Raw genomic sequence first — 22,783 nt, 5'->3', positions numbered from 1 at the left:
TTCACTTTTTTCCATTGTTAATGAGACTTTTTTTACCTATTAAATAACTTTATACCTTATGCAGAAATTATAAGTATATTGTTTTCGGCGGGAGGTCCCGTTCAGGGGTGGCGTTACGGTGGACTGAACCGCCGTAGCGAAAGGGTTAAAACTCGGTAGATTTAATATTGAATGTTTCGCCATAAATGAATAGAATCCTTGACAAATATATCAAATCCATGCTCCAGTTTACCACTAAACGAACATCGTCGGAACCAGTCGGCGGTTGTTTCGCAAAAAAAAAAAAAAAAATTGGTCGAACAAAACGCAAAGCCAGGAAAGGCAATCCTTAAACAGAGGGTGGTAGTTTTTGGCCGGAGCGACGCTGCAATCCGAACGAAATCCAGAGGAGAGCCTGATAAAAGCCGCAGAGAGCCGCGGTGTTTAATAAATCCGCAGCCGGCGCGCGGTGTTTGTCATCGATTGCCTTTCTGGGAAGCGAATAGGCGCGCGCTCGCGCGCTTCGGTTAATGAATAATCAGCCGTCGCCCAGCGTCCTTTTTCCGCGGGATTTCGTTTGTGCGATTAACGGGCGTGCTTTAACAGGCTGCCGCAGATAGGAAATACGGGGCCGGGAAACACCGTCGAAAACAGCGGCGCCGGCGTCAGCCGCGGAGCTTTTGCTCGTAAAAGCTTTGAATACGGGTCTATGAACGATCGCGGCTCCAGGATTCCCTCGAAAGTCCAGTCGTTTCGCGTGCTACCCGCCGAATAAAAGCACTGGCAAACACGAACGGAGTTTTGTCTGGTGCCGCGCGCCGAATCGCGGTGTGCCATTTTTATGTTTCCTCGCGCGACAGAGCCGGCGACAAAGAGAGCGAGAGAGACAGAGAGCAAGAAAGAGAAGAAGAGCAAAAGAGAGAGAGGAGAGTAAGAATGAGAGAAGCGAGAGAAGGAAAGAGAGAAAAGAGTGATTAAAGAGCGCCGCGGCGCCCGCGGGCAAGAACAGGCCCGAGAGCAAAAAAACCAGCGAATCGTATGTCACAAGCGGGCGGGGAGGGGCGGTGTGCAATTGGAACCACATGGGCGCATTTGCATCTCCTTTTTCCGTTTCTTCGCTTTTTTGTTCGCGACCACGAGCGGCGCGGCGAGGCGGTCCGCTCGGTCCGCGGCGCAACAAGAGCAAAACCGGGTCCTAATTTTTCGGAGACAAAAGCGCCGTTCTTTTGCTCGACTTCGGAAAACGGCGTTCAACTTTTGCCGAAAAAAATTCTTTTTCTATACGTCGCCCGTTTATTTTAATTCCTTTGTGCCGTTGTCGCGCAATTTTTCTTCCCTTTTCTCGCGCGCCCTTTTCACGCGAATTCACCGCACATTTTTATTCGGCCGTCCGCGATCTCGTTCCGGCAATTATTCTTGTAATTCCGCGGATATTATCCCGGTGCACCAGGGAGGATCTTGCCGTGCTCTTCTTTTCGTAGATTCCATCGCGGCGATTATGCTAATTCCGTTTCTTTTTTCGGCGATTTCTTCGGCCCGGTTCTTTGCGTCGTTTTTAGACGTTGTCTTGCAATTACTGTACAGCGAACCGGGCAGAATTTTAGTCGGACAACGGGTAGAAGGGGAACCACCGGCGAATAAGATTTTAATCAGATGATGAGTAAAGGATAAAGTCTGACGAATGAAATGTTAGTCCGGCGACGGATAAAGAACGAAGACTGACGAATGAAATTTGATTCCCGTGACGGCTGCAGACTGACCTATAAAATTTTAGTCGGGTGACGAATAAAATTTTAATCGGGTGACGAATAAATGATGAAGACTGATGAACAATGTTTTTGTCGTGCACAGGCTCTTAAGTTAGACATCGGTATGCGACTCTGTACAGGGTGGTTCATGCAACTTGCGCACCTCTTGAAATTTCCAAAATATGCACTAGGGCATAATATTTACTGCACTTATTTTTTCTTTTTGATAGAGTCGCTCCGAAGATATAAAGGTCAACTTTTTTCCTTAAATGAAATACTATATATTACTACTAATATATATAAATACTATATAAAAATGTGAAGAAATAAAAAATTCTAAGTAACAGAACATTGACCACTATTAGCCCCGAACCTAATAGCTAACGTCATCAGTTAGATTAGAAAATATAGTACTCCTTTTTAGAATATAAAATTGTTCTTCAACTCTCCGAAACGGTTGCACCTATACAAGAGGCGCACAAATTGCATGGATCACCCTGTACAAGTCAATCCCGGAGATCGTTCCAGCAGACTGGTTCGTAGGATAAAATTGCTCGAGGAAGATCGTCCATTCGAATATCATTTTCGCCGGATCGGCAAAAACGCGGCGAGGAATTAATCGTCCTTCCGGACAATGGAAATTACGAAACAATGAGAAAGCCGGAGAAGAGAACTCGAATCTCCCGATTCCACGGGAAAGTTATCTCCCGCGGAAACTTCTTCGGGGCCGGGCGCCGGAAAATCGGCGGCGGTCCCGATTCGGCGACGGTTTAAGACGGTTTTTCGCGTAGTTCCGCAAGAATCGTCACGGTCCGCCGGTTTTATTATCCGTCGGACACACGGCCGCGCACGCCTCGCTGGTTCCCGTTCGCGCGAGACCGGAACTGCGGACACCAGGAATCCGTGGAAAGCCGAAAAATCATGGATTCCAGCGGCGATTTTCAACGGCCGTGAAGATTAACCTCTTCGTTACCGAGGACGAGATATCTCGCCACCACTGTGGCGATTGCGCGACGCTATTGACGAGATATCTCGCGTTTCAACATTCGTTATACGGCGCTACTTAACGTTGCTACTTCCGTTGCAATTTTTATATCACGGTGTTATGGACGAGAATTTCAACATCACAATTTTCATATTTTCAAATATTTTTCGAACATTAAGGATAATGAACTTGATGTATAAAAATATAGCACATCCTTTAATTACGGCAATTCAAAGTACGGCAATGGGTTAATAATAAATGGATTTCGAATCCTTGAATTTTTACATGAAAAATTTGTTTGTTAGTGCAAGATGGACGTGGTATTTCTGCTATGATCTAACGAAACCTATAACACATCTCGCAACCGACATAGCAGTATACAGAGATATCTTCGTCCATGGTAACGAAAGGATTAACCGGCGTTGGAAAATCGCCGAAACCTGTAACGAACGTTTCATAATATTTAGACACGAGGGAGCCGGCCACGCGACCGACGCATTCTGCCGGCAGCGCAATAATAACTTCGGGTCGAAAGTGAATTAGGTTCGGAGTTTCTAATTTTATCGGTGTTACGGCGAAATTATTTACGACTCGCGGGCAGAGCTATCGTTGCTCGTCACGCTCCCTGTTGTTACGACTGGCTCGCTTTCCCGATGATTGCTGGCGCCAAAACATTGTCTCGATGATGAAAAATATCGCACGCAATTACGAAGCTTACAATCGGATGAATGTTATTAAACTGATCTCTTTACAATCAAATCTTAAGTTATAAAATAATTGCACAGGAAAATATTCGAGAAACATTGGTTAAATTTGATCGATAATAACGCCATGAAAAATCATCGTAGGATAATGATTTCTCTTTCAAATTAAAGCTTGAAATCTCTGTTTTACGATACTGTTTCTCGATTTTATATTTGATGCATTCTCGGTACTCTAACTCTTCAAATGTTAGGCTATGTTTATCATATAGAAAATCACTTATAGAAAATCAATTATTAAAAATTGCTAAGTTTGTGGTAGTATATTTTATAATTGCTTACACGGTTTTAGTAAAATTTTATTTGTGGATACAGTTTGCAGTGGATTGAAGTTCGATCCTTCCTATTTCATTTAAAAAAAGACAGACGTGGCTGTGATGTATTTTTGCCAAATTACAGCACTTTAAAATAATCTCTACATTTTGGTCATGTTCTGGCAGCATTTGCGTTACCCAATGAGCATCACAGATCTTGCAGTTCAGGTACATCTAACTCAAAATTGAGAAACGCTATCCTGAAGAAGATGTTTCAAGCTTCAATTTTAAAAAAACAGTCATCATGTGACGATCTTTCGCGGAATTATCGTCGGACAAAGTTGACCAATTTTTCCCCGAAACTCTATGCTATAATTTTATTCAGCAATCTAATTAAAAAATTTATCGATATGTTCCTTGCATCATTATTATTTAATTAACATTCAAAAGGCACGAACGTTAACGTCAAAACGAAACTTTGGCATCGGTCACTGACTTCCAGAGTACCAAGAATTCCACTCGAAACTGGCGAGCAAGCAGGCAGAAGTATTCCCGGTATCGTTTTTTTTCTTTTTTTCGCCGTTTAGCCGGACAAGTCGCCGACAATTTATTCCCCGTAATTGTTTTCAATTATTCCAGCCCGCGACTTCTGCGCGGAACGCGCGCGGCCCGGTGTTCGGGACAGGCGACAATTATCAGACAAACGCGCGTTTGCACGAGGGGACACGGTCGTCGGCCGAGATAAGTGTACGCGTTCCTCGTCGTCCGTTGTGTGGGTGGTCGCGGGAAAGGGGAATAAAAAGGAGAGAAACCGCGCGGTGGAAAGAGCGAAAAGCTATCTCGCTCGCCCGTGAAAAACGAAAATCCGCGCGTGCCGGCGTTTCGAGGCTAATTAGCCGAGGCATCGATCAAGAGACCGAGAAAGCGCTCTCGGAAGGAGACGTCGCTGCATCTCGCAGTTCCTTATCTTTTCGTTAAATCCAATTTCAGAGAGCTAGAGAACAAAGAGTGCAGTGGAAGCAGATAAGATCCAGATTTTCGAGACAGTTTCATCGCTTGTTCGTATCTCTATTTTAAGAATTAAGTGTTAAGAGTTTAGAATTAAGTGTTAAGAATTTAGAATCTCACCCGTCGGGGTGAAATTTTTATTCTGTGACGACGAAATGGATGTTATAAATAATCGTATCGTTTTATTAAATAGAAAGTGATATCATAACTATTAGAACAAATTTAATCGTTATCCCCAACTATAACTACGTTACTATATACTATTACCTCCAATTATAATTATATTATTATATGTATACTACTACCCCCATTATAATAAAAGTATCTTACTGTTAACTTATAAAAATTTATAACATTATTAATTATCTAATAATATATGATACACTATTTTCCAATAAACAGTTCTTGAAAATATGTTACTTCGTAACATGTTCAAACAAAAATTGTTCACCAATTACACATCGAATTACAATAATAAAATTCCTATCTCATCAACGTGAAATGAACATTTCGATAAAGATGTGCACTTTTAAAAGGGTGTAAGGGCTGCTGGATGGAGGCAGAGTTAATTTCGGAATGATTAATTGTCCGAAAATGGCGGGCAGGGTCGAGCACCGGGATGTCGCGTTTTTCGCTACACTGGCAACGGTTCTAAAAGGGCTCGTTGTTGATGGGTGGGCCCCGAGCAGCGTGCCACATTAAGCTGTACACAGCTCGCCTCGGGGTCGACTTATCGGTATCACGATTCCCAGGGAAAGGGGCCACGGGGCTGACACCCTTTTCGACTAAAAGTACCTCTCCGCCCGGCTGTTTCTAGATCTCCGGATCGGGCTTAATCAGCGGCATCATCGGGTCGCTCGAACTTTCTGTGGATATTTCGAGACAGCGCCCGCGCGCCCGCCTCGGAAACTCCAGGCCGGGAGGGATATACCAGGAGAGATGTCTTCGTTTCATAACGCTTTGATTGCGGTGAACCGCGCGTACTCTCGCCGCCGCTCTCTGCTCCCCCCACCTCTTTAGCCGGGCTCGATTCACTTTTAATTACTTTCGACCTTGCGAGCGCCTCCCGTGCGCGCCTCGAGCCGGATGGCTTCGTGGAAACTGTTCTTCCGGCGCGCGAACGTCGTGACGGGACCGACCTCCAAGGACGATCGCGAGAGCACGATGCCGTAACTCCTTTCTAATCGATCCAGCGCGCCGCCGCTTCGACGTTCGTCCGCCCCGAATCGTCCTAGTCGCGAAGAAAAACCGTCTACGCCCACGCGCATTGTGTTAACCATCGAACGCGCGAAGCAGTTTCCTCTTCGTCCCGGGAAAAGTAGGTTACGCATTCATATGGAGAACTGCTCGACTGTCTGACTGCGAGACCTACACGCCAGTTCGCGGCGCAAATAGACGCAGGCTCGCTGTTAATTATTTGCACCTTTTCGAACGGTATTTAAACTGTTCCAAATGATTTGAATATTTTTGTAAATGTTACTTGGTACTGAAATATCTTTCTCTTTAATTTTATTATTGCTTGTAATAAAAGAATTGTAAAAACATTCTCGTTCTTCCACTTTTTCAATGCATGCCTATAGTGAAAACTTAAAAAATGCATTTGGTACTTATATGCATGCTGGTTGATCTCGACGTAAGATGTGAATAATTAAAGATCACGAATACCGCACTGTTTCACCCTTATCTTAACACTGGAACTGAAAATGACCGGAACTTCTGATTTGCAATTCCTGATACTATACAAATATTTCTATTATTAAACAATTTTGTACGAACTTCTTCGTCCAAATACATATATCATTACAAAAATAAAACAGTACACATTAGTCAGAATTAATGGTCAATGGTTCTCGTTTCAATGTTACACTGCAACCGTTCAAAATTGACAGCTTTCTTGTGGTTTATTTAAACCAGAGTTCGGAATTCGAGTGAACGTAATTTCGTATGGGAATCGATAGAGAAGAATTCCATAGCGTTAGTCCCACGCAGGTTCCTATATGTTCCTCGTCGCCACGTGAAACCGTGTTCCCTAAGAAAACATACCATCCGACCCGGGATTTCCCTCGGCCGTGACTTTGACCGAGGAACGACGCGGCCGAACCCGCCTTTTATGGGAAAAACTCGTCGATAGCACACCGTGTCCCGAACAAGAGAGCGAACCCGGCCACGGGAAATCGAGAGCGCAGGTTTCCATTTGCCGCGTCTCGATTAGTTCCGCGCTTTTTACCGGCTGTTACACGGCCTCCCGGTGAATAATAAATCGCGGCGGGGCTCGTGTCCGATGACTACCAATAAGTCCGGACTATTTTTGATTCTGCCAAGCACCGTCTCGCTTCCTCGAACGGATTTACATGTCCAGTCGACCTGCGGCCTGCGCGGATTCCCGTCTTGCTTTAAACCGATGCAAAGACGGATGTGCGAAGCGTCGTTGGTTGCTCTCGTAACTCCGATCGCATCGTAGGTCCGATCGTTTCGATCTACTTGCACAGTATTGCGGGAGAAATATTTGCGATAGAGATACTTGCGATATTAATATTTGCGATGTTAATGTTTGCGATAGAAATACTTGCACTATTAATATTTGCAATCAAAATAATTGCGATAGAAATACATACAATATTATTGTTTTGTACATAGAAATACATACAATATTATTGTTTCGTACATTATTATTGTATGATATTAATATTTGCAATAGAAATACTTGCAATACTGATATTTACGATATTAGTATTCACGATAGAAATATTTATGATAGAAAGTATTTGGTTGAGGAACCATGATTTCCAAGAGAAAGTTTCCATTTTCTCCATTAAAGAGCGAAGCTCGCAGTGTGTTTATTTATAACTATTTCAAATTGGAATAAATCATTTCCCTGACACTTGTACGCCAATTAAACATCGAAAATATCTTCTATTTCCAACGATATCAATCAATTATTACCAGACTGTGGATTCTATACGTTTGTAGCAAAAATTAAACAGTGAAAGTTAAGACAGAGATAAGATGAAATGCAATCAAGCATTAGTTACAAGTCTCGAATCATTAAAATTATTTACGAAAAAGTTATTATTACACATTGTTCATTTTGCTCGATACAGACAGGTTTGATTTCGTATAAAGATCCACAGTCGAATGATCGCACATCTAACTGCAATACGAAATACGCGTGCATACAAGTATCTCGTCAAAAGACACCGGGTTGCTGAAAGACGTGCCTTCATTTTCTCGATTAAAGTCCGACAAAAAAAAAAGCGGAACGTGTTCTTTCTTTCTCCGTCGCTCTCATTCGTCCGGACCGGTGACGAAGACACGCGGAGACCCATAATCTCTGTCCGTCGTACGGGTGGAAAGAAGAAACCCACCCCCGGCGTGACGGCGGGCGATATCCCTGGAATTAATGACGACAAAAACGCGACGTCTCCTCCGACGAAAAGTCACGAATTTTTGTTCACGCGACGACACGCCGTCACCCGTATTTGTTCTCCGGTTCGCCGGTGCTCTCTCTACGATTTGTCACCTCCCGGTATTTATACGTTCCAGATGACGAGTCCGTTTCCCGGCTTCCCCGGCCACCGTTTTCTGGGACCCTCTCCTATTTTTACGTGCCGAACACCGCTCTCTCCCATCTTACGTGCCGTGCAATCTCTATTTTACGTGCCGAGCAATTTCTATTTCACGCGTCGAGGACTTTCTATTTTTCGTGATGAACGCTCCTCACTGTTTCGCGGATTACGGATTCCCGACCGTTCGATTTCCTATTCGTCCATTTCTATTTTATAGTCGGAGATCGGAGTTCCTCGACTCCGAGCGGACTTTCTATTTTAAATGTGTTATAGGGGCGCGTCGGCTACCACGAATGGGACATTTCCATTATCTCGAAAATTATGAATCTTTCCTATCTTCACGGCTGCGGACGTACATTTACGACATATACATTTCGTTTCTTAGAATCTGTAATATATTATAGTAGATATAATAGACGCGCCGTGAATATACGTGTACAGTAGCAAAAGAAATTTAAAAGAAATTAAATGATTAAGAAATTTAATGATTTAATCCAATTTGAAATAGTTATAAATAAACGCACTGCGAGCTTCGCTCTTTAAAGATGCAAACAAAATTTATTTAATTTGTAATAACACTACATATACAATTTATGTAATTTTATATTATATGTACTTTATTAATTAATGCACCATTTAAATAAATTAAAAATAAAACAAGTGAATGTTCTTATAGTAAAGGAATGATCTCTCGAATGTTTCAAACTGGAATTAGGTAAATTATTAGAATGAAGAGTAATTCGAATAAAGTTATACAAGAATACAAAATTATTAAAATAAAGCATTATTCAAGAATACAAAATTATTAGAATAAAGCATTATTCAAGAATACAAAATTATTAGAATAAAGCATTATTCAAGAATATAAAAATTATTAGAATAAAGCATTATTCAAGAATATAAAAATTATTAGAATAAAGCATTATTCAAGAATAGAAAACGATTCGAATGAAGAATTATTCACACTCTGCGACACGCGATACCGAAAACCGACAATTTCGCTCGCGACACGAAGGAAACGGCGCTCGATCTGCCGGGAATCCACTTTCTCGGCATCGAAGCCGATCTCTCGCGAGAAGCCGGACGGTTGCCGTGATACCTTCGAATCAAGGAACAGTGTCCCCTAAGCCGAAGGTGTTCTCTAGCTGCCGTGAGAGACAGCCGTCGTCGATCGCACGCGGTTCTGTTGCCGCGGCAGCGACACGACACGGCACACGCTGCCATATCGTTGCGCCACGCAACGCTGTAAATCCCGTCGCGATCGCCGTGAAAAAAAGCGCAACACGTCCTCGTAATCGGTTCGACCGCATACCGACATCGCCAGACACAGTGCACCGTCGCGCAGAAAAACTCTGGTAATTGCCGCGCGAAACGTTTAACCCGTTATCCAATGGCTACTGCAAGGCCAACAGCGTCGTCGCGCCGATTCCGTGAACGTTCCCGCCGAGAGACGTTTTCCGCCGTTGAAAAAGATCGGCTACCGTTAGTTACCATCGTCGTGGTAGCAACATAAGGGCCGGAATAGGCTACGCAAGGAGTGCTTGAAAATATCCCGGACAGCGGCGTGGTACGCCTACCGGGTGAACATTATAATTCTGAACTACAAACTTTATACAAAATAAAACAGTTTGCTTGAATTCTTCCGATGTCTTCGCTGTTCTGTGTTTCACTGTTCCGTCTTTCCAATAAATACATGTAATAGGCAGTCTACCGATCGTAGTTCAGAATTATAATACTCACCCGGTAGACGCGGCTGTTCCCCCTTCTCGCGTAGACTATTTTCCCGCAAACACTGGTAAGGATTGTGTCTCCGCTACAGTAGCACGAAATTCAGTCTTGTCCCTTTTGTCTGCACTTCGTAACCGGACACCGGAGAAGCGTGCTCGAGCGGTGAACGCCGGGATGAACCAGAAAACCGCAGATAGTCGGACCCGCGTTCTCGGCAGCCGAGAAAAATCGATCGGCCTCCGGTTCGATCGTCCTCGAGGATTCACGTCCCCGGGTACACGACAGCTCGTATTACGTAAAGACAACAGTGTGAAACGCGCGAACGTGACGATCCTGTTTTCGAACCGGCCGCGATTCCACGCGCGTAATTAATATGCGATGCGCGGTCGATCCGGCAGGAATCGATTGGAAAAAATTCTTCGTCGTAGGCCGAACCTACGGGAATGGTATGCGGGGGAACAATTGGCTCGAGCGAACGAACGGCTTTCCAGAGAAAAATTCCTCGGTGGAAAAATTACGGCACGGAAACGATGACGGAGAGATATACGGTGAATCAACAAAAATTGACCATCATTCGCCGGCAATTTTCTCGATCGATGTAAAAATGTTTTTGCAATGTGGCTCGAACCATCCTGATTTAAATAGGAAAAAAGTTGTTCCGATCGATTGAACGGTTCTCTCCGGAGAGGAATTCCTCTGTGGAAAATAACGCCGCGAAAATAACGAAAATTGGAGAGTTAGAAGAATCGAACATCATTTGCTCGCGGTGTTTTTGAACGATTTAAAAATATTGTTGCAGCGCAGAGCCCGACCTCTTTCCGTTTTAAATAGAAAAAGTGACTTCGCGATCGCAAAAACGATTTCCCAGAGAAAATTCCCGTACTCGTCCGAACATTTTTTTCGAGCAATGTTTCAAAAGTCAGTTGGACAAATTAATATAACTAGTCTTAACAAGATCCACCTGACTTCTATATTACTTATTATGTTTTAATTGCTGTCATATCTTGTGTAGTCTAATGGAACTTGATTTTGTTTACAATAAATTAGTCAATCAAACAATAAATAAATAAATTCCTAAAGAGTGCTCGCGAAAATGAGAAGGAGTGACAAAATTGCTAACAAAAAGGGCGGTGTTTAATGAAAAAATTCGAGACGACGAAAACGGTGACTGAAACCTCCCCTAATTTAGAATGTACTACGTCAGAAGCATCTCGTTTTACACGGAATCGCCGACATAGGGGGGAACCGGTGATCGATTCGCTTGGAATGACCGGTGCACAACAGGGTATCGACGGAACCGTGGTAAACGGCTGAGTCGTTTATCCGACGGCCTGTCTCGAATCTCCGCGAGCAGAAGGAAGCTTCGACAAGCTTCCGGGAACTTGATCCGACGGAAAAATAAATTCGAACTTTCGGCAAAGTCAAACACGCCGCTCAGTTTTGACAAGGCTCGGCTCCCTGTCTGGGAAACGTCGATTTATTTCGCCGGATCTCGGCCGATCGACCGGAAATAGAGCTCTCGAACGGGGGAGGGAGAGAGAGAGAAGGAGAGAGAGAGAGGGTCGGTACAAGAAGCGACCGAAATTTCCGAGCCGCGAATTATTCCGCGAGCGAGCGAGCGAACGAGAGAAGTTCGCGTCGACTCGCCGCGAGATTCGAGCTTGTAATCGAGTTGAATTTTTCAACGGGCTCCGTTGCCGCCGCCTTGTTCCTCAAAGACCACCAGACTAATCGAATTAAAAACGCTCATGAATTTTAATATTTTCCCTCTCTTTCTTTCCCCCTCCGTTTCTTTCGCTTTCTCTCTTCCGCTTTCTTTTTCTCCGCATTTCTCTGCTGTCGGATGAAACGAGTTTCGCGACGTTCTTCGATTCACCGCGCGCTCTCGAGAGTTATCTAAATTTTGTATTGCCCGTACTATAGTTGGCCGAGTCGGTCGCGGCCGGATTGTCGGGGCTGAAAAATTCATACACAACGAACTCGCGCTTCCAGGAGCTGACGGACCGATCTGTTCCGCGCCAAAGTTATGCGCTCTGTTAGTGGAAGTTGCTTTTTGTAACCGAGCCACTGCATAAATTAGTTGGACAGCTGCACTGCCCGAGTATTGTCGGGCTCTCTGAACTCGCGCGCTCGCCGTTCCTGTATTTCTACAGGACTTGATTGTGCTAGTTATTCGGAGGCTACGAATATCAAACTTTTCACCGAATACTCGTTGTCCGGTCTAAATGGCCAAGAACGGTCAGGTGGCATCGAGAACTCGACGATGCGTGCTGGTTTTAATATCGCCGATGAAATAACCTTCATCCGAAGGCCACTTTAACAATATCGTTTCCGTATTGGTTATTCAATAATGTCCTATAGAGCTATTTAATAATTTGTTACAATACTTTGGTTATTTAATGTCGAATCAATCTCTTTCAATAATTTAAAACTCATCAGTCATCGTACTAGAAATTATTATAAATCAGTTATAATAACTAACGGGATATAATCGTAAATAATTAATCGGATTATTGTTCGCCCAACTCTGATCCTGACACGCGCGTCGATATTAATTTCGCGAATTTCACGTCTCCATTAAGATCCATCAAAAAATCAAACACATCGCATTGAAGCATCATAAATAATCTACAAAATGCATTTTTCAAATTTTTGTTGAGGACTCGGCTAAAACAGGTTCAAAGAACGTCGTTTCTTAATTCTTCTATCATGCCAACCAATTGCAACTTTCCCAAACAATTTTCCAGTAAAATAATCTCTCTGACGTTCAAAGAAAAATTTAAATTGCTTGGCCCACTTAAGTTATTTCGTTTCAAAAGGTGTGCGCATGCACTGTACACCGACTGTACACGAAAATCAGAACGATGCAATGCATAAAGTATAGACCCTAAACCAAGGGATGAATTTTCATCTAAGGAGCATGTTGTAAGGGTGAGCAAAAAGACAGACGGATGAACAGCATTAAGACAGAGAGGAGGTTCAAGTCACTCATTCACGATTGTTCCGCGATCATACAGACAAATTAACCCGTTCGCTGCCAAGGACGAGTATACTCGTCCTACTTTAAATATATTATAACATGCAGGCTTTTGAATTAGCAAATTTTTTGTGGCCACAAACATAAATATAAATACGTAAAAAACTTGAAAAAATACTACAAATAAAATTTTTTACAAAAATAATACTTTATTTCTTATAGAGAATGATAAAATATAAATGATGAAATGTAAATGGCAATGGGAATGACTTCATATAATTTCGGCTTGGCAGCGAATGGGTTAAGTAACATGCACCGCGCAAGGCCGATGCACCCGGTCGCGTTTCGCGCACCGAAACGGCAAAGTTCATTGTTCATCGAACAAGTGGCCGGATATTTTCGGAGCTGTGTACGCCCCACTAACACAGACGATCCCCGCCCCTCGCCGACGGTAGAATCCAGATGAAACTCCGCGATAAGGGAACGAAAAGTTTTCGTCCCGGGGAAGGCAAGGAGCATCGAAGAAAAAGCGAGAAGTAACCGGGAGAGTACGATTGTGGGTCACTCGGCGTGCCTTGTCCCACTTTCTCTCCTTTCCCCACGCGATCCGTGGCCCGGCCCGGCCCGGACCGGCTCTCTCGGCCCTTCGCTGCAACCTGAAACGCTCTCATCACCGGAAGCAATAAACCTGCCCCGGCCGGCGTGTGCGTGTTCGTGGAACTCGCATGGTTCGCCATATTTGAGCCCGAAACTTCCAGCTATTGTCGGCCCAAACCTCCCGACTGCGGACCCTTCGATTTTTCCGGGAAACGACACCAAACGATCGTTTTTCCCATACATTCCAAACTGCTGAGAACATCGCGAATTTTACATAGTTTTCGCAAAAATTCAAACGACACGGTTCATCGTTATCTCCGGTTACAGACCTCCCACACGTACCAATTTCTGCGATTCGGAGAAACTTTCTTTCAGCGTCGAGATAATCGCGTGTCCCGCGAATTTAAATAAAATGCCGGACGGGAACTAACTGTACACGAGGCATTAACACTGATCATACCGTCAGTGATGAAATTACCATCACTGAAATTTCTAATTTTTCTATTTCAGGATTATTGCAATTACAAAGATGATTTCACGTTAAATAATTCACCGAATTTCTTGTATCAAGCAAATGATGCAATAAAAATCGCAGAACTTTTAAATAACTGCAATATTACGACTTTTATAAGATGAGACAAGTCCGACAGTTTTAATCTTGACTGTATCCATTTAACTCGAAATTATTTTTGCCACAAGCTAATATTTTTAACAGATAAATAGAAATTAAATGTCGTAAGCAACCGAAGCTTGCAGACGTGAAACCAGACGAGGTATGCAATTCAACGATCGCTGTCCCCAATTACGGTCGTTACATTCATCGGACACTAGTTAAAATCACTGCGGTAATCGACCTCGTCATGGGAAACCAACTTAACCAGGTCCAAGTTCCGTTGCCGCAGTGTCACCTAGTTTCGAGCAGTTAATTGGCAGTCCACTGTACTTTTCGAAAATGCATGCCACTTCTGACGCAGCAGCACCAGCAGCAGAGAGTTGCACGAAGGAGAGCGGTGGGGAGGGGTGAAGAGAGGAGAGAGGAGAGAAGGTGGGTCGAAACGTTTCAGGTTCAGCCGAGTAGAAGGAGCGCAATTTCCCGTTAAATTAATCGCGAGCGAGTCGATTAAGCTTCCGCTCCCGGCCCCGCGCGCGCGCGCGTTTCATGCCCGTTTCGAGCCGAATTTTTATCCGCGAACAATCGCGCCGATGATACGCACCGGCCCGGGAAACCATGTGACTAAATACACCGATGGAATTTGAATTCGAGGCGGCCGCTGCGCGCCGCTCGGTCGCTCTCGCCCGCTCGGAACGCGCGCCGAGGCTTTATTTCCCGGCACCACCCCGAAACTCCGGGCTAATTATTCGGATAATCGTGGTAATCCCTCGCAAAGCCTCGCCTCGCCTCGCCACGCACCGCCTCGACCGTCCCGATCGCGAGAATCGATTACCGGACGCGCATCTGCGAGAGAGCTGTGCGTCGATAGAGGGTCCTCTGAAAGGAAAGTGACTAAGAGGGTGAGATTTTGAAAAAAGAGAGAATCTGACGGGAAAGTAACTCTGACAAGAGAGAGTAAAATTTTGAAAATGGAAGAAAATTCTGAGGAGAAGGAAAAATCCTGAGAAAAATTTTGAAGAGAGGACAATTTTGAGGTAAGAGAGTAAAACTCTGAAAAGGGGGAGGGCAATTTTGAGTAAAGAGAGAAAAACTCTGAAAAAACAAAGAAAAATTCTAGAGAGAGAACAATTTTTAAAAGAGAGAATGATTCTGAAGAAAAACAGAAAAATTCTGAAAAAGGAAAGAAAAATTTCGAAGAGTAAAAAAATTCTGAAGAGAGAAAATTTCTGAAGGAATAAAAATTCTGGGAGGAAATTTCTGAAGAGAGGATCCCGAAGAGGGAGACCTCGGGCAAGCGATTTTCTCATTTGCATCTCGTCCGGCCTGTGTCCCCGCCATTATCGCAACGGGACGGCCTTTTTTCGCGCGAGCAGATTTTACCTTGGTCCGTTTTGCGGGGCAATTATGTCCCGCCGCGGGATAACCGACGGTATTTGCATGGAACGTATTTCTTTCTCTTCGACCCTGTAATCCCTACCAACCGGGATATATTTCCAACCAGCTTGCGCGACCGCCGAATTTCCGTGAGAATTTCCAGCCAGCCCGCGCTACGAGCTTTCGTTCGTCCCTACAGCCACGTGGACTCCAGGCGAATGCTACTTATGTGTATTTATATGCATATAGTATTTGTATTCTACTTCAGAAAGTGACACATCGATTCAAGGATCTATGACGAACATGCTTCGTCGTTTAAGGTTATGTCACGGAAAAATGAAATTTGGTCATGCCATTTTTTAAAGAGCTGTGACTGAGACAATAGACAAACATTTTTTGACTCTTTAACCCTGACTTTGACTCTTTAACCCTTTAACTTTGTTTGAATTTTCAAACAATTGTCGCTCAAAAAATAACAATGCTATCGATACTGAAAAATCTGAGAATATAATTTGAAAATTTTACAGCATCATTTTTTGTATTAAAACTCGATACCTCACTCCCATATATATATTGAATTAATTATTCATTTTACTTTATCGAAAACAGAATGCAGGCTTATCTTAAAAGTAGGAATTATTGCTCCACGCTAATTAGCGGAAAGATTATTACGAAATAGTTGAACAACGCTGCCAATGGACCAGAAAATTTAATCCGGAAAATTCGATGGGGTCGTTAAATTGCTATAATTCGTTCGGTTCACGTGATTAAAAGTGGGACGTTATTTTGCATCATTAATGTTTGACTTCGGTCAGATTGCAGGCCGAGACGAATACATGATTACTATAATGTATGTAAATGTGTAATTGTTCATCGTTTTGTGAATATATTAAAATCGGGGTAAGTGGTATCTGTGCGGCTGGGAACGGAAATTGTGAAAACCTCGATCGATATACCTGACGCGAATATAAACTATAATAGCAACAATAAATGAGATCAAAGAGGTATCAATTTTTATGCCGCAAATGCATTCAGCACTGCTATAGAAGTTAATGAAACGGCCAGAATAAACTCTCTGCAAGGATATACTCTCGTTGAACAGGATCCGAACACTATTTACCATCCGCATACGGATAACAATGTTTTACGTTCGGATTAAAGAATTAATTTTTATAGCGATGCATTGCGCGGTCGATTATGGCACCACTACTCGTTAGGTAGATGCACTAAAATCAACGACTGCGCTAAATCTTGATATAGAACTATATCACTTCGATGTCGCGAGAAACCGGTCTCTTTAAACTTCATAATTCCATAAAAATAAAACTCCATTACAAGGGAAATTCAGTAAAAAATTCCGATCTTTTTGACACTGTGCAAGTTTGTGAAAACAGGGTAAAAAAAACACCCCTAACGTATGTAGGATCGGGTTTTAGGTGATTGACTCCCGCAATATCGCAATGTCTTAATAACGAAAAAAGCAACTTTATTAATAGAATAAAATGTGAGAGATATGGAGATACAAAAACGAAATACAATTATTAGCTATTCACCGCAGCTACGACCGATCACAACTGAGGATCGCTTCGGCGATCCTCTCCGCGTTACCGCTGATCGCTTGCCTTTGTTTCTTCCGCCGAGCGCAAAACCCGGCCATCCACCAAGTCACCGCGCTCGCGACATCCTACACGTATGTAAATAGAAGTTTCCCTATTTATCTGTATCTCTTTAACCCTTTGCACTCGAAGCGATTTCAATTGTAAATGTGATATAATTTTCCTGGCTCATAGTATTTCTATTCTATGCAATGAAGTGCACTTTTATGGATACGAAATTGATTCTTGCGACTCGTAGCAACGGTTTTACTAATTAATGATTTTTTAAATCTAAACTTTATTGTTATAAAAATTATTTTCGAACGTAATAGAATAATTTCAGTGGTGCCTCGGAGTCACCATTCGAGTGCAAAGGGTTAAAAAGTACATTAGATGTACAAAAAATCATTGCAATAAAAATTCAATAGTTTTCCCTGTTCACTAAATAAATATGAAATTAAGAAAACAAATTCAAATTACCGTGGACAAGATTTACGAACTATCTAATCTCTTTCTTAATATTGCTTATTATCTAATAATTAATTTTCTTTTTAATAATGAGAAGAGATTTGCATGATGCTTAGAAATGTATATAGTTCAGAAACTGTTTCTCCATACGGGGGTCGAAGTCCCCAGGGAACCTGCACAGTTTCCAAAAAAACGACTTTCCCCGTTGCCGAACTAGCCTTGTTAACCAACGATTACGGGACTCGGCGCAGCCGTGGGGTGTGGTAACCATCAACGGCTCTTTACATAATCGCCAACAGGCCTTGAAGAATCGCGATCATCGGAGGCTGACGCGCCTCCGCCTGACTCATAGACAATTTTCCCGAGGCTGCTGTTTCCCCGTTCCACGTTTTGATTTAATCTCCTTGGAAAAAAGGAGCTACGAGCTCCCACGGGGGAGACACGGTCGACGGAACCGAGGGGATGGACGGAGAGAGCTCGTTCCGAGCAGAAAACACCGATAAAACAGAATGACTCACCGAGCACCTTGCAGCTTCCGCCGAGAGGAGACACGCCGGCCAGCTGAATGATGGCCATGAGTATATCGCCGAGCATTAGGCAGGCGACGTGATGAGTCTGGCAACGCCAATGCAGAACGTGATGAGAAACTGGCAGCAGACAACCGGCGGCTAACGTCGCCGCGAGAAACCACGCGCTAATGATGAACCCGACGGGGTACAAGGTGAACCTGATGTCCGCTGCCTGCATCTTCGGCCTGGAAAACATGTACCAGCAATTTTAAGACATCTTCGAAAACTATTTTTATCATATTCCTAACGGTCTTATTTATCGCCACTTTGTACTAGCTACATATCTTAACATAAGGATCAATAAGGATGGAAAAGGTGCCAAAGAAAGGTGCAATGATGATGGAAGAAGGATTTTTAGGTGTTAAGTTCTAGGTTAAAATGTAAAAAAAAAAAGAAAAAAAGATGTAAATAGTTATAGTTTATACAAATAGAAGTAGGAAAACTTGTAAACCGGAAGCCATCCTAAGCCGCATAGGCAAGGATTATGAATAAATAAATGAAAATAAAATAATAATAACATAAGCTTCTTAAACAAGATATTGGTGTAAAGGATGTTATTCGCATAGTATTTAGAATATTAATGTAAAGAATATTAACTATGTAATATTCAGAATATTTGTGTAAAGAACAGTAATTACATAGTATTCATATCATGTAGATATTACAGCATAATCGACGGAGCTCTGAAATGAAAGAGCAGCTTCTAATAAGTTCAAATGAATATAATTATTTTAATAATTATATATCTTAGATTGATATAATTATTTTAAGTAACTACAATTATTTTAAATTACGTACGTATCTCAAATCAAGTTGTCACAATTATTTTAAATTACAATTCGTATAATTTAAATAATAGTATCGCAATAGGTAAACGAAAGACTAGCTGAAACTGCAAGCCGCCCAACCACAAGAAACGCGTATAATCGTACGAGAACAGGTGGTCGTAGAATGGCTCGAAAAGAATGGAGCGAGTAAGCGGAAACTGGGGCATAAAATCTCAATTAAAAGCCAAGCATCGAATTGAATTAATCTGAAGAGCCGTTCAAGAACCAATCGAATCAGATTCGATCAACGGCAGCCGGGCACGCGAGGCCTGTTCATTTAAAACAACAGCCACGGTGGTGTGCATGCAGCGATCCGAATCCCGCGGATCATGCTCGTCCGAGCATTTGCTTTTCGTTCGACGAAACGCGGCCGCGCTATACACGAGTTCCTGAATTCCGACGTGAATCCACACAACCTGTTCTCGACGGGCAAGTGAAAGTCCCGAAGAGAGGCGAGAGATAGAGATAGAGAGGAGAGAGAGAGAGAGAGAACGTTTCTCCGATTCCAGAGATGGTTTCAGCTTAGTCACCGCCGCCGGGTAGCTAGCGAACAAGAGCTGTCAGCTGCCGGAAGCACGGGGAGGAGGACGCGGAACGTTTCCGTGATCATCGGCGACGTGTGATCATCTCTCTTGGGATTCGCAGTGGTCAGCGGATCCGCGTGATTGCGGGATCTCGTGGCAGGGGCAAAAATTCAACGGTTTCTCCTTGTAAGGATAATTAGGGAACACTGGTGCTTCTGTATACTTTTAATACGATCAATAATAACTTTATAGTTATGTTGTCATTTATTTAATTTCGAACGAGCAGTGGACACTGTTTTTCTATTACTAATAGAAAAAAAAATGATAAATAAATATATCGAATAATAACTTCATTGAATAAGATTTTATTCGAACATTTATTAATATCTCCGATAAATTCTACGAATAAAATATGCTCAACGCTGCATGATATTAAATAGTGTCCAGATTTTTCTACTACCTAGCAATTCATATTTAAAAAAGCACCATTGTCCATATCCGTGGTCATCGTCCAAACGGGACGCTAAAGAAGGAGAAACGAATTTCCCCGAAAGTCTATTAAAATCCCATAATGGTCGAGAATTTTTGCAGTTTCCCTGGATTTGATCACCTACGCCAATGATCGATCCCGTCAACGACGGTCGAGCCACCGCTGTGAAAATCGACGCGCAAACACCTTGGGCACGAAACGGAACGCGTCGTCGGGGGAGGCCCGGAGCTTCAGGTGGCGACGACGACGGTACGGTCACTTGTAAAAGCCTGGGCTGTACCTCGACGAGAAGGGTAACGGCGAGGAGGAGAGAGGGGGGGGGGGGGAGGAGGAGGCCGGGCCACATGTAAACGCTCCCGTTAATTGAGTTTCGAGCGTTGCTTTGCAAATTACACGCGAAACCCGTGCAGCCAACCCGCGATACGTTTTCTGTGTAATTTCCGGGACTCTTGTGCCACGGACCCTATTACCGACCGTCGTCCCGGAATCCCGGAGACCGAACACGCCGGACGAAAGCGAGCATCCCTTCCAAACGGAATCCATAATATTCGGATGTACCGGCGTTCGAAAATGATTAAGAAATTCCGTTTCGGATCTCTGATGTCTGGAATCCCGGCCGACCGCACACCGTCGCTACTGATTTCATTTTTCTTCGACGATGTCCGACACTTTTCAAGAACATTTACCGTTTTCGAGCTTATTTTATTATATTGATGAATAACAAACAGACATTTTATTTGAGAAATCTGTTGAAAACATTAATCGAGTAAAATTTTATCCCACGAATCGATTCGAAATACTATTCGAATAAAATTTTATACGTAAAATTTAATTAGTAAATTATTGAAATAAAATGTTATTGAACAATTTATTTAGTAAATTATTGAAATAAAATGTTATTGAACAATTTATTTGGTATATTATTGGAATAAAATTTTATGAAAACAATTTATCCGGTATATTGTTCGAATAAATTTTATTTCAAGAATTTATTCGGTATATTATTCGAATAAATTTATATTCGAATGATTATCCACATCAAATTTGAATCGTAGAATTGTTTGGACACATTATCCAAATAAAATTAAATTTGAATGATTTTTTCGAAAGACAAATCGAATAAAATTGTGTTCGAATGACGTCGAAATCAGTCCTCAGGGTTCTCTTGAAAAATTATAGTTCTCGTTCCGTTTGTAAATTGATGAAATTAGTAATATGATGTTACTGCATTCCGACGCAGAGCAATATTAAGATAATATCAAAAGAAATGTCTTCAAAAGTATAATTCAATCTATTTACTGAAAACTAACTGGAACATAATCATGGAGAAGCACATACCCGTATAACATAACAATTTCCAAGAAATTGCGAAAACCGTTCATGTACAGTTACGCAATGAGCCTGACAATGACAGAAGAACTTTCAAAAGCGTTCCCATGAAAATTTCGCAAATCGACGTTCGAGAAGAAAAAGACATTCCGGTTCGATCACACGACGAATGCCATAATGGAACGACTTCTCGCGTAACATCGGCGATTCCGAAGTTCGAGCACGAAGGCTCGTCCGTATCCTCTCCGTGAAAAAAAGAATTCCGTTTCGAACGGATCATCGGTCGTCGCAGCGGATGACGCGCGCGGATGTGACCTAGAAATTCTCCGTGAGAGAAGTGAAAGTGAGGCACAGCCGGGTGTTTTTTTTTTCCAAGAGGTGTCGTCAATCGAAGCGTCGCGGATCGCGCAATTAAGCCGCGGGAAGAGTCTCCGGAACGAGCGTGCGGATTCCGCGGGCAAAAACTCTAGAACTGGGTCGATTCCTGGCGAAGTCGAGCGAGAACCGGCCGACAGGATCGATCGGAAATAAATTAAAACGGACGCGCGAGAGCCGACTGCATACCGTTAGCCCAGATTTGCATCCGTGGTTTCCGGATCCGCGGAATCTCGACCGTTGTCCTGAACACCATCGAGCCTCTTCGGTTCGATTTTTTACGTGAAACTCGAGTACTTTATCCTCCAACTTAACGCGTTTCAGGAATGACACAAAATATGCTGAGATTCAAATAATTTCTAATTTGTTATATTGTTATTTTTTTTTTAAGAAAATAATTACTTCCCGAAAAATAATTCATCATTTATTCCTTTATAAATTTTCATTATCATAGCGTTCTGCCTTAGTATAAAACTGTCTGAACGAACTATGTAATTCAGATTTTAAAGCTTCGAGGAGTGTTCGTCAAGCGGTTTGAAAAAACTAATCGTACAAAATATAAATGTTGAGAAATTGACTTTCGGCCATGGATCGCTGCTCCGTCAGACCACTGTGCGACGGTCTGCGGGTCGGCTTTCGGGTGTTTTACGCCGGCTCGCCGCGTTAATTTTGCTTAACGAAGAAACGCGGTCCGTCGAGACGGACGCTCGTTGGCGCTGAGCTCGAGGACCGCCGCGTTAACGAGAGCAAATCCCACCGCGGAAACGAGAACGAAAGTAATAAAGTCATTGCCTGTGTAATTAAGGACGCGGTGCTGCGATCTTGAAACGAAGAAAATATATTGACGGCTCTACCGTTGCACCATCGTGAAAATTAGAGGATTATTGAACTTTCGATTAAGACCTCTTCATTTTCGAATTTGTAAAGTTCTCGAGCAGGATAAGAATATTTGCTTCTGCTGCACGATGTGAAAATTCTCTGGCCAAAACTGAGAAATTAAAGGTTACTCTATTTAA

General features: G+C 42.8%; 1 protein-coding gene across 1 annotated transcript in view; it reads right to left on the bottom strand.

Moving 5' to 3' along the window:
* Mthl1 (adhesion G-protein coupled receptor methuselah-like 1) overlaps positions 1–22,783 on the bottom strand; it is a 239,277-nt gene that overhangs the window by 209,729 nt on the left and 6,765 nt on the right. The window contains exons 3-4 of the mRNA XM_078189317.1: positions 18,172–18,407; positions 17,939–18,023 (exon numbers count right to left, since the gene is read on the bottom strand). Of these exons, the coding sequence (XP_078045443.1) occupies positions 17,939–18,023; positions 18,172–18,407 (321 nt within the window). The remainder of the gene's footprint in view (positions 1–17,938; positions 18,024–18,171; positions 18,408–22,783) is intronic.

This window comes from Augochlora pura, chromosome 8, assembly GCF_028453695.1.
Source record: "Augochlora pura isolate Apur16 chromosome 8, APUR_v2.2.1, whole genome shotgun sequence".
In the NCBI taxonomy this organism is placed as follows: domain Eukaryota; kingdom Metazoa; phylum Arthropoda; class Insecta; order Hymenoptera; family Halictidae; genus Augochlora; species Augochlora pura.
This window is presented reverse-complemented; position numbering and strand designations above follow the sequence as displayed.